This window comes from Ips typographus, unplaced genomic scaffold (genome assembly GCF_016097725.1).
Source record: "Ips typographus isolate SLU unplaced genomic scaffold, UJ_Ityp_2.0 IpsContig33, whole genome shotgun sequence".
In the NCBI taxonomy this organism is placed as follows: Eukaryota; Metazoa; Arthropoda; class Insecta; order Coleoptera; family Curculionidae; genus Ips; species Ips typographus.
The window spans coordinates 820,602-833,219 of NW_028098572.1; the positions used below are offsets into that span (position 1 = coordinate 820,602).

Below are 12,618 nucleotides of genomic sequence, written 5' to 3' on the forward strand. Positions count from 1 at the left end.
ATGAGGTTTCCTCTCACATAACGACGTTTACGCAACGTTGGTTTCATGTTCAACCCCGTTTTAATTTTCTGGACATAAACCGATTAGAGATTTGTAGGGTCATGACGACTTCTCCTGGGAATATTGTTTGGGTGGGAGACTGGAGCGAGTCAACTGGTACCTTGTGTTTTTTTTTTCTCTCTTCAGAGCTACTTCATAGCTGTGATGAGCTTCATTTTTGCTTGAAAGGTTGTATGCCTCCTTCAAATGGTATGTTGGTGCCCATCGCATTTGTTTTCTTGATTTTGGTGGTTTACCGTCTTTTGGTTTGCTTTTCTTCAGGTCAGTTTCGAGGTGCTTTTTCACTTAAAAAAAAATTAAACAAGTTTACTTTTTTTTGGTTACTTAGGGGAGTATGTTACGTACGAAATAGAGTTTTCGTCCGTAACTGGATTGGTTTGTGTTTTTAATGTCCGTGGGCCTAGTTACACTAGTAGACCGATTCCGATCGCTTAATAGCTCCATTTGCACTTTGTGCACATTTTGTGGTTAATGTGGGTGCGTGACCTGATGAGTTATCAGGTGCCGTAGTCACTTGATCAGTTTCGATTTTTGTCGGGGAAGCGTCGGTTTGTGGTCGTGTTTCTTTGTGTCAGGTGCCATGTGGTTATTTAATCACCCCACTTTGTGATATCGGTCCTTTTACCACTACAGCACCCAAACTGCCGACATCTGACCTAGGTTCTGAGCGTTGTGGCACGTGTGTTACTTGTGAATTTTTTTTTTAATCCTTGATCATCTGGCCGAATTACAGTATTGTGTTCGGTCCGACCAGAGATCTAAGGGCTTTCCGACAAGAGATCTAAGGGCTTTCCGACCAGAGATCTAAGGGCTTTCCGACCAGAGATATAAGGGTTTTCCACCAGAGATCTAATCGGGGATTGAATAAACCTAACCGGGAGAGTTTTCCGGGCCAACCAACGTGTTGGAAAAACCGACCAGCAGCCACAGAGTTTTAAAAGGTCAGAGCCTCAGTCAGAGTTGAGCCACCAGGTCAATTCCTTACTTGATTTTGTTTTATTTAATTTTTTTTTTAGTTCATATTAGTTTGCTTTAAACAACTTCAACACTTGTCATTACCTCTGGTCACCTTTTTGGTTGCCGGAACAAGTGTTGAAGCTGTTTGTTCGTTTTCCCTGGTGCTGCTGTTTTCTGCCTTAGGTACCTGTCACCAGTCTCTGGACCCCATTTCCTACCTGAAATCAGCGGTGGCCACTACTGACTACTGGGGAGAGGATACTGGAGGTTTCAGGACCCAAACATCGTCCTTAAAAACTGGTAAGGGCAGTTAGAGACGGTTTGGCACTGGGAAAACTTTTTCTGTTTTTTTTTTTGCTTTAATTCATTTTCGATCCTGTTTAAATTTCATTTTATTTCATTTTATTCACAACATTAGTCTTGCAACCTTGTAATTTTTGTAAAATATTGTGGTTGTTTTTTTTTTTTTTTGTAATATACACATGTTCATATATATACAACTAACGGTTCGTTTGATTTCCTACGGTAAATCCAGGAGTGTTCATTTATTAAGAGCTAGTAATTATCTCATACAATTAATCCACGACCTTGAGCTAACACAATTAAAAATGTTGAAATCTCATTAACGTGAGGTTTCATCATAACAAATTGGCGACCAACGTGAAGGCCTTTTTGATTTTTAGTGGATTGAACACGCTTGGATTGTGGGTTATCAGACTGTCTTGTTTGTGCATGTGTGTTTTTGCATGACTACAATATTTACTTAATTTTTTTTTTCACGGTGCCAGACGTGTATATAGTTTAAATATTTATTCTTGAATTAAAGAGTGTCAAGTTTGGAATTGCTGGTTTATCGTACTATCGTTGAATTTTTACTTTACTTTTTTACCTCTGTTTTAGATTATTGATTGCCGTGTTCTTGGTATCTTGCAAAGAAGCCGTTTAGAGCAATCCTAGTGAGTTTCCCGATTACTGCATAAAAGACGGCCGCCTGTTCCGACATTTCTGGGATATAAATGAATGTATCACCGCCGAACCGAACTGCCGTTCTACGGCAGAACCATAATGAACCGACCGCCGGACATTTGGGAATAGCAAGAACTACCGTCCGAATTACCCAACGTTATTACTGGCCGGGAATGATGCGTGATATCGCTAAATATGTCCGTAATTGTTCCTCCTTGAGATATAAGCTTTCACAGCAGGCACCTCCAGGCCAGATGCAACCGTCTCGTAAAAAAAATCCCTAGGAAACCGTCAGTACCGATTTAGTTGGCCCTTTACCTCGTTCGGCCAAAGGAAACAATTCCCTAGTAGTTTTTCAAGACCGTTTCACTAAATGGGTACAGTGCCGATTAATAAGGAAGACAACAGCTCGAGCCGTAAGCCAGGCTTTCTACGAGGGAATTGTAACTCGTTTTGGTTGTCCAAAGACCGTGCTGTCCGATAATGGCACCCAATTTACTGGCCAACGGTTTAAAGAGTTGCTTGAGGAATTAGGAATAGCTCACCGTTTCGCTCCGCCGTATACGCCACAAGCTAATCTTCCAGTGAGTAGCAGGTTAATACAGTCACGTGGTCGATTAAATTAAGTGCTGCAACTCCCTATTAAGCCATCACTATTAAGCCATTTACCAAACTGTCCAGAAGTTGCTAAGAGTATACAAACACCTACTGTGAACAATGTTTATACTTACAATTAAGGCTTAAATATACAATTGTTGAATAAACTTAACTACAACTCAGCTGATCCGCTCTGTAATTGGTCCATAACAGGTTGGTAAGTGTAACTTACATACAGTTGACGTAAAAACCTTACACCACCAACCACAATCAACTTATTGAATAGCCCTAGTATGGTCAGCAGTATCAGGGCGATTACATCTGTACAAACAGCTAAGGAATGGACTTACATTTAAAAATAACACTGAAAACGAGAAAAAGGATACGAAACATCTGCCTGTCCCATTTAGCCACCATAAACAGCTCGGTCACCAAAAGGTACCTCATGTACCTACCAGGAGGCGAGAAAGTTTCTTGCACTATTTAACATTTTTGGTTTTGGTTGTGTTGGAATATCTTGAAAATAGTTTTATTAATTAAGGTTATGTGCAAATCCTAAATGGGCGCGGATTTGTTTGTACACCCTTACTGATCCGTTGCCGGTCAGTCACTACTTGCCTAAATGCCGATTGGTTAAAATTACACTGACAGTTAACAAAGTGTTGTTTTCTCTGTTGTGTACACCGTATATGACAAAGACAGCACTAGACATATAGTAGTTGCCGAGGCGAGGCATTTCGAATTGTATAGCGCGAATCAAACTAGTGTCGGATGACCTAACAATATTACCACCACCAAACAAATCGTGGACGTCTGACAGTCAATGTCAGTGAGTACCTCCTTTAGGATCAAAATTCCACTCATCTAATGTTAGCGCAAGTGAGAAAATCGAAAATGTACCGGAAATTCCGCAAGCAAGCAAGCCATGCCGGAAGTACCGGCCCGAGTGAATTCGGCAAAAGTGAAAATTGAACGAAGCAAAACGCCTTTGAGGTACTCGAGACGGTTGAGGCATCTGCCCCCCGAGTACATGGAGTACTACGACGCCATCAGGGACACTTTAAAGCAGGGCAAACAAGCCATTTCGCAAGAGTCGTGAGTGTTGGTGTCGAGCGTACTAACAAGATGCTCAAGACCTGTCCGAGGTTTTGCCTCAAAACTTGCGCACCAATACTCAGGGCCGTATACCGTTGTTAAAGTTGTTTCTCCCGTGGTCTATGATCTTAAAGATTGTACCGGCAAAACTTTTCAACATATCCATATAAAGGACCTTAAGTCGGCTTATATCTAGGCTAGTGCGGAGTTCGATCGTAGGACAGGTCAATCATAACCGCCAGAAGGCTTTTTTTTCTTCCCTGAACGTTTTTGGTAAACGATGAGGAAACTGAACAATTGGGAAAAGTGGCCGACGAAATCGTGGCTACGCCGAATCCACGAGAATGGTCCGCCGGATTGGTGGCACAACTACAAAAGTTGCGCCCACCAAACTACCCCCGAAACCTCCGGTTCCGAAGGCACTTGAAGACCAGCGATGGCCGGCGTATCCACGTAAACGTGCCTTAAATCCGACCTCTATTTTTTATTCTTTCTGTGCATAGGCATTTCCAATTTTGTTTGTTGACTGTAAAATAACTCGCGGGAAGCTTGTTGTGTTAATTTTTTTTTAGTTTCCGTGCCTCTGGGACGCCAGTTAATCGCTGAAATGTTTGTTTTTTTAAGGTGTCTGACTCGCCTGTATTGGAGTTGACTTCCGAAGACCTGTGCTTAGACATTCTGTTTGCTGTGACTGATAACGAGGAAACACCGACCGTGGAAACTTTCCCGCGGCAGATGCCGGAGACAAGTGCTCAGCAAGCACCGGCCTTACGGTCTCAACCGCCACAGCTAATGGGCTTGGCCGCCGATGCACCTAATAGAAGGTTGACGCTGGCAGATCTTGCAAGCGACACCGAGACCGCGCCGATGTCGGTCCCATTTAGAACGCCAGAAAATCCGGCGGAATTACCGTTATTTTTGCTAGTCAAGAGGAGACTGTGCTGGAGATGCGGCCACGAAGGGCACCATCGGCCGATCTGCTCCCGGCTTTCCATCTGATTTTGCTCAAGATGTGGGTACCGGATTCGTACAGTGTGACCCATTTAGAATGGAAACACCCCTATAAAATTTTAGGTTATTAACCGATTTCAATGATTTTTTTTTTGAAATAATTAGGAATGAAATGTCTATTACGGAAAAAATTTTTAAATATTTATTTCAGTTTTCAGGTCATATTACGATACTTTTTCTTGATAGAAAATGGAGAATTTTTATTAGCGATTTTTTTATTGAAAAAATTACTACGCCACTGGATCTATAGTGCTTTCAAATAGCTGTGTATTTAATTTTCTCCCGTAATAGACATTTCATTCCTAATTATTTCAAAAAAAAAATCATTGAAATCGGTTAATAACTTAAAATTTTATAGGGGTGTTTCCATTCTAAATGGGTCACACTGTATGTCCAGCAGTTGCCCGTGCAGGCCCTAGTTTGCAGAGGACGAAAAGACCGTCCTCCCGCCTCCCAGAGTTTCCCCAACGGCACGTCGCTTTGTGTCCCGGGGGATTCAGTGTCGCCTGGACCGCGAGAGGTCAACACGTTGGTGTGACCGGTGTGCCGGAGGTGTCGGGATGAGTTCGCGCCGCGCGTGTGACCAGTGAGCAGGTAAAATTTAAAGTTGTCGTTTTTTATTTATTTGGGGTTTACGCTTAAGCTCAGAAGGCCGTTGTAGGTCATTGTTTTGTTTAGGGACCGAAATTTTCATTATGTTTATTAAAAAACAAGTAAACTGGGTTTCTTTTGTTTGTGTTGCAGCATATCGCGGATAAATGTACTATTAATAGAAGCCGTTTAGTAAAGTAACTAGTGCTAGTACTTTGCCAAAAATACGATAAGCTGTATTTTTAAGTTATTACATTTTCTCAAGGTTGGTAAGTCGGATTTTTACAGTTCTTGTTGGAAACAATTGGTAAAATTACAGGGTTTACAACAACACTGCAGTATGATAGCGCGTAATAGGAAATTAATGGTTTACGGCTTTCCTTGTAATTAAAATTCACCAGTTGACGTAGCCGGTCAGGTTGGCCGAAGCGTACCGGTCTCCTGCAGTACTGCGGTTCTGTACGCGTCACTCGAGTAGGGCTGCGTTTCCCACTACCCGAAAGTGGGGGACCTGACTGTTTATTAAATGGCGTGTGCCGCCAGTTCGGGGCTGTTGAGATCGCCAGCTTTCCAGAGCAACATTTCAACCTCCGAGCAGCACCGCCGCACCATAGTAAGTATACCTGTTTGGTGGCTAGCCCTCCTAGTGCACTGTGTACCTGTTATTTAAACACCGAGGCTCGATAGACCGGGTGTTCCCCTTGTTACCTAGACTACTTGTTAGTACCGAACCGCCCCCTGCACCCCGTACTGCTGTTTTCTGCAGGTTTCACACAAACGCTACATCCATTTTAGGGCCCTATTAATTTCGTAGCGTCGAGGTTCGACAGACCGGGCGCTACACGTTAGATCCGCATTCAACACAATCACTACATGGTTCGATAGTGTTTAGTCTTCAGCTAAACATATATCTTAATGTTATATAAATAATCAGGGTAATTAAGGACAATCATAGTTTATAGATCTTTTAACATTTCATAATTACAATTAGTAAGCAAAACGATAATTGTTTAACTATATTCAAAACAGCGTAACATAGCGTTCTATATTATTTAACAGTGGTTGCAATAATTATAGTTCAGCAGCCACCAAACTGTTTATAAATTGTTTACAAACGATGACTGTAACAACCATGTCAAAACCATAGAGTTTAATTGTTTCTGAGCCACTGGTATGTTTAATAGTTTAGTAAGATTGTTAGTTACATGCGTAGGATTAAATCAGTATTGAAATGGCACTCAAGACTCTCAATAACTCTACCCACCCAATCTAAACCTTCAACCTCCTCAATATTAAACATGGTCCTTCGAGCCGGATCAGGGTAATTAAGGACAATCATAGTTTATAGATCTTTTAACATTTCATAATTACAATTAGTAAGCAAAACGATAATTGTTTAACTATATTCAAAACAGCGTAACATAGCGTTCTATATTATTTAACAGTGGTTGCAATAATTATAGTTCAGCAGCCACCAAACTGTTTATAAATTGTTTTATTTGATTTTAGAGCTTGAATTTCCGCGTGAAATGCTCCAGCTTGTTCTAACCGAACAATTTTTTCTTCAGCGTTGCTAATTTCCTGAATTGTTAATGTACCTTTCCTGATGCCTGTTTTTTTGCAATTGTTAATGAATCTATAACAATAGGCAATTATGCGATTCATTGACAGCAATGATGAAATTTTTTCATGAATTTTGGGTTCACTTCTTTGCGCTACATTTACTTGTATGCTCTTTTTCCTTTCTTCTTCGGTCTCTGGAATTTTTGCGTTTACTGGGTATTTGTTTCCTTGCAGCCACGTTGGGCCTTGCCACCATGGAACAAAGTCTTTGATTTTAGAGGGATCAATGCCTCGTGATATTACATCTGCTACATTTTCTTCAGATTTCACATGATTCGAATGCTGAGATGGCACCAAGTTTTGTATCTCAGATACTCGATTTGCCACAAATGTTTTCCAATTATTGGGCGTTCCTTGGATCCATGATAATGCTATCATGGAATCAATCCAAGCGTATGTGGGTGTTTTATTCAAACGTAGAGCCGTTTTAACTCTAGTTAGTAATCTTGCTAACAATACTGCTGCACATAACTCAAGTTTTGGTAGTGTTGTTTTTGTTTTTATTGGTGCTACTTTTGACTTTGCAGTCAATAGTGTGATTTTGATGCTTTTGTCGTTATTTATAGTTTTTACGTAAACTACAGCTCCGTATGCCTTCTCTGAAGCATCGCTAAATCCGTGTAGTTCAATTTTGTTCTTGGTTGATTGATACGTCCAACGCGGAATGCTGATTTCTTCAACGGACTTTAACTGCTGCCGAGACTTATTCCAACAAGCTGCTATTTCTTATGAGACTTCTTCATCCCAGCTAAGTTTTTCTAACCATAATGTTTGCATGATCAATTTTGCTTTGACTAATACTGGACTTAGCCATCCTAACGGATCGAATAGTTTTGCAATGTCCGCTAATATTGTTCTTTTCGAAAGCTTTTGTGACGGTGCTAACGCCACCTTAAATCTTATGGAATCGTCAGTCTTTATTTGAGGTAGGCTGATGTTATTGGTTCTATTCACTGACGTTTGTGGTTGTTGGTTTTCTACCTCGCTTTTCAGAGGTGATGATTTGCTGTTAGATTGTCCTTGAATTTTGGCAATCAAGGTACGAAGTTGCTTGAATTTGTTTTCCTCAAAATATTTTGAGACTTTATCAACGTCCAATTTTGAAATTTCCCAGTGTAAGGATGTTACGATGTTCCAGTCTTTCAAAATTGTCAAAATTGTCAAAAAGTCCACTTTTTACCTCGGGATCAAATGTTGCAGTGAATTCTTCAACCAGTTCATCCAAATCGCTCATTCGCAAGGTTTGTTCCTGCGTGAGTTGATTTAGAGTGGCACTTTTTTCTGCTTATCTTGTTGCTTTAATTCTTGTTTTCTCTCTTCGTCTAGTAGTTTTTCCTTGCAGTTGTTTAACTCTTGTAGAGCATTGTTATAAATGGTTCTGATTTGTTCAAAGTAATTGATAGCAAAGTACGTAGCGTGTTGCGTTTCTAATGTTTTCAGCTCTTTGAGCTGGGTGTCATTTACTTTAACTTCGTTCCATAGCTTCTGAACTTGAGTTCTCCTTTCTTCAACGTATTGTAGGGTTTTTCTGTTTAATGGGTCTTTCTTTATATTGGTGTGAATGCGTTTGATCTCTTGTCCTAATACCTCTTGAGCTTTGCTTAATTTGTTAACGGTTTCCATTTTTGTGTTGAGATTAAACTCTTCACTTGCACTGAATGAATCACTTCACTTTACTTGTTATCTGCACTTGTATACGCGATCTGCACTGAGTTATCGATTTGTATACGCGACTCGCGGCCGAATATTACTTGATTAGATTTTTTGTTCTGTGGCTAACATAGGTTACTGATTAATTATTTTAGACTCGAAGGACCGTGTTTAATAGATAAACAAAGTAAAATAGTCAATTTAAGTCCGTTTATCGACAAAAACAATATCCTACGAGTAGGAGGGAGACTTAAACATTCACTATTAAAATACACAGAAAAACATCCCATAATTTTACCAGGAAGATGTCATTTAACAAACTTGATTATAAGAGATGCGCATACCACAACATTACATCAAGGTAGCCAGAATACCTTAGCGTTCATTAGAAGAAAATTTTGGCTGATTAATGGAAAAAAGGCAGTAAAAAAGATAATTAACAATTGTGTAAAATGTATCAGATATAAAGCTGCTACAGCACAGCAGTTAATGGGACAGTTACCACCACATCGAGTGACTCAATCAGCGGCATTTTTACACACTGGAATTGATTATGCAGGACCAATTCAAGTGCGAACCACAAAAGGACGAGGAAATAAATCATACAAGGGTTATATTGTAGTATTTGTGTGCTTAGCAACTAAGGCACAACATCTTGAACTAGTAAGTGACATGCTAGCTGAAACATTTTTAGCAGCGTTAAAACGGTTCATATCTAGACGAGGAAAATGTGCACACATCTATAGTGACAATGGCACAACTTTTGTAGGGGCAAACAACTTAATCGAGTCAGAAGTTATCGCGTTACTCAGAAAGGAGAAAATTGAGGATCGAAGCACATCGTTGGGCATACAGTGGCACTTTATCCCTCCCTCAGCACCTCATTTTGGTGGTCTTTGGGAAGCGGGCATCAAATCCACAAAGTATCATTTAAGACGAGTGATTGGAGATACAACATTGACTTTCGATATACGTTGTTAACACTTATTGAGGCATCATTGAACTCAAGGCCTTTGTGTCCGTTGTCCGAAGACATAAACGATGTTGCCGTTCTCACACCAGGTCACTTTCTAATCGGAAGAGAACTATTGTCACCGATTACCCCAATCTGCGAAGACATCATTAGTAATATGAATCAAAGATGGAAAATGATACAAAAAATGCGTAAAGAATTTTGGAATACATGGATGCAAGAGTACATACATCAACTTCAGCAGCGGTACAAATGGGCATCCAAATCAAACAATTTAGAAACGGGAGAAGTAGTAATCTTAAAAGAAGATAACGTAAAACCAAGTCAATGGCCATTAGCTCGAATAACCGAAGCGCACGCGGATAAGACTGGACCTCTACCAGCCGACAGAACAGGCAGGTTTCCGATCCGGATACGGAACAAATGACCATCTGCAAGTTATTAAGACATTGATCGAGAAGTCCGTTGAGTACAACAAGCCACTCGTGTTAATATTTGTGGACTACGAAAAGGCGTTTGATTCCATCAAGCACAGCGAGATGTTTAAAGCACTTGCCGACTGCCGAGTAGACCACAGATACTCTGCTATACTGCAACATATATACGAAAATGCAACAGCGAGCGTAAGACTCCATGGAGAGACAGATAGATTCAGAGTGCAGCGCGGTGTACGACAGGGCGACACAATCTCCCCTAAACTGTTTACCACTTTGCTGGAGTATATGTTCAAGAGTGTCGAGTTGGAGAATATGGGTATAAATATTAACGGCGAAAATTTCAGTCACCTTCGGTTCGCTGACGATATTGTACTGATCTCAGATGGCTTGGATAAGGCAGAGAAACTCCTTATGAGACTAACATCTGCTTCACATAAAGTTGGGCTTAAAATCAATCCATCGAAAACAATGTTCATGACAAATCTAGTCCCAAACCGAAACTACTTAGTAGAAGGAAAAGAAATTTCCCAAGTTACATCCTACAGATATCTGGGCCATGATATTACGATTGGCAGAGACAATCAAACCTGCGAAATCAAAAGAAGGATAGGACTAACGTGGGCCGCCTATGGGAAGCTGAAGCACATTTTTAAGTCCGACACCCCCATATGCCTTAAGCGGAGGGTGTTTGATCAGTGTGTTCTGCCGGTTCTGACTTATGGTTCGGAGACCTTAACTCTACCACGAAAATCAGTAAATAAAGTAAGAGTGGCCCAGCGAGCCATGGAACGTTTCATGTTGGGAGCCACGCTGAGAGACAGGATTCGGAATGATCGGATACGTCGGAGAACAGGGGTTACCGATGCAATCCAGCGAATAACATATCTAAAGTGGAACTAGGCTGGACATGTCGCAAGAATGACCAACGAAAGATGGACCAAAAAGATCATAGAGTGGAGACCTAGGCAGGATGCGTTCAGGAACAGAGGTCGTCCGCCGACCCGGTGGACGGATGACATAAAAAGAGTAGCACCAAATTGGATCCAGGATGCCCAGGATCGAAATAGATGGAGATCGTTAACGGAGGCCTATGTTCAGCAGTGGACGAGACAGGCTGTTTGATGATGATGATGATGATGACGCGGATAAGGACGGAATTGTTCGAGTAGTGTCAATAAAGAAGCCAGGGGGAGTAATTACCAAACGGCCGATTCATAAGCTTATACCGTTACGTGGAGAATCAGAAAAAAAGGCAGTAGAATATGGAAATGAGAGAAATCAATTTAAAGGCAAAACAAGGTCAGCGAAGTTGTGGAAGAAAGCCGTTGTAGCGATTTTATTCATATTAAGCTTAGTAAATTCAGCAAAGGCTCAATATAAGATAGAATATCCAAAACCAGGATTGTACATTGAACATATTGGACAAGCAAAAATAGAAAGGGGAATCTTTCGAATTGACATAAAGCTGAATAAATCTGATATCAGCTACCACATAAAAAACATAAAAAATGTTACAGCCCAGATTCAGAACGTATGCCAAAATGTGGCAGAAATATCAGAAAAAACTGAATGCAACACATTAATTTCCGATATGCAATTAAAAGAAACTAGACTAGAGTGGGTTATAAAAGGAATATACGACGTTACAAGGTCAAGGAAACGGCGAGGATTACTTGGAAAACTGATGACTTCAATTTTTGGCGTAAATGACGAAGTATACACCGACATTAACAATCTAGAAAAGAATCAACAACAATTAATACGTGCATCTAGTCATCAAACTAAATTTATGCTGCAGGCACTATCTCAGTTTAACGACACCGAAAACAGAATTTACAGCAAGCTTAAGCAGTTTCAAGAAAAGGTTATCAGAAGCCAAGCCGCTATAACTGAGATGAAGCAAAGCTGGTTTCAAGCGGTGGACGAAAACAGACTTAGCAACCTTCTGAGCTCATATCAAGTTGGGAACAATTATTTAGATGAAGTATATGACTATTATAAAAGTCTGTCTGACATCTTATACAACACAGGCAACATATACTCAATGTTAACACCGGGGCAGATAAGGGAAATAATCCAAACTGCAGAGCGCAAAATGCCACCAAGCATTGAAATCTTACCTCAACCCATATTGAAAACTGAACTTGAGGAAACAGAAAAACAACTACACGTTTATGTGTATTTTATAGTAACTGAGTTCAGCAATTTTACCGTAGTCAAGGTCAGTGCGATACCGTCTGCAGTGGAAGGCGACACGTATTTCACAATTGACCTACCTCAAGAACTGCTAGCTAGTGATTACAATGAACAAAAATATTTTCACATAAGTGAAGAAGAATTTAAGAATTGCATAGGAATCAGAAAACATTTATTCGTATGCTCACCGCCTTTAATAAGGAACATTGAAAACAGCCCGAATTGCATTTTAGATGAAATATATCAACGAACTGAACATTCGAGCTGTCCCGTTAAGCGAGTGAAAATTAAAGCAATGCAATGGATTCAACTTTACACCAAAAATTCGTGGATGTTTGTGTCACCTGATTCATCAAAAGTTGCAATAACGTGTAACGGTAATAGAGAAGATTTAGTCTTAAATAAAACAGGAATCATTTCGATTTCATCAAATTGCATTATATCGACTAATAAAATATCTAT

General features: G+C 40.3%; 2 protein-coding genes across 2 annotated transcripts in view; both read left to right on the forward strand.

The window, feature by feature from the left end:
* Positions 1–270: 270 nt before the first annotated feature.
* The window catches only part of LOC145739503 (uncharacterized), a 76,941-nt gene continuing 64,593 nt past the window's right edge, over positions 271–12,618 (forward strand). The window contains exon 1 of the mRNA XM_081994903.1: positions 271–392. The gene's annotated coding sequence lies outside the window, so the exon portion shown is untranslated. The remainder of the gene's footprint in view (positions 393–12,618) is intronic.
* Positions 9,223–9,950, forward strand: LOC145739561 (uncharacterized). Its single transcript, XM_081994955.1, has 2 exons — positions 9,223–9,473; positions 9,560–9,950. The coding sequence occupies exons 1-2, from the start codon at positions 9,223–9,225 to the stop codon at positions 9,948–9,950; spliced, it is 642 nt and encodes a 213-aa protein (XP_081851081.1).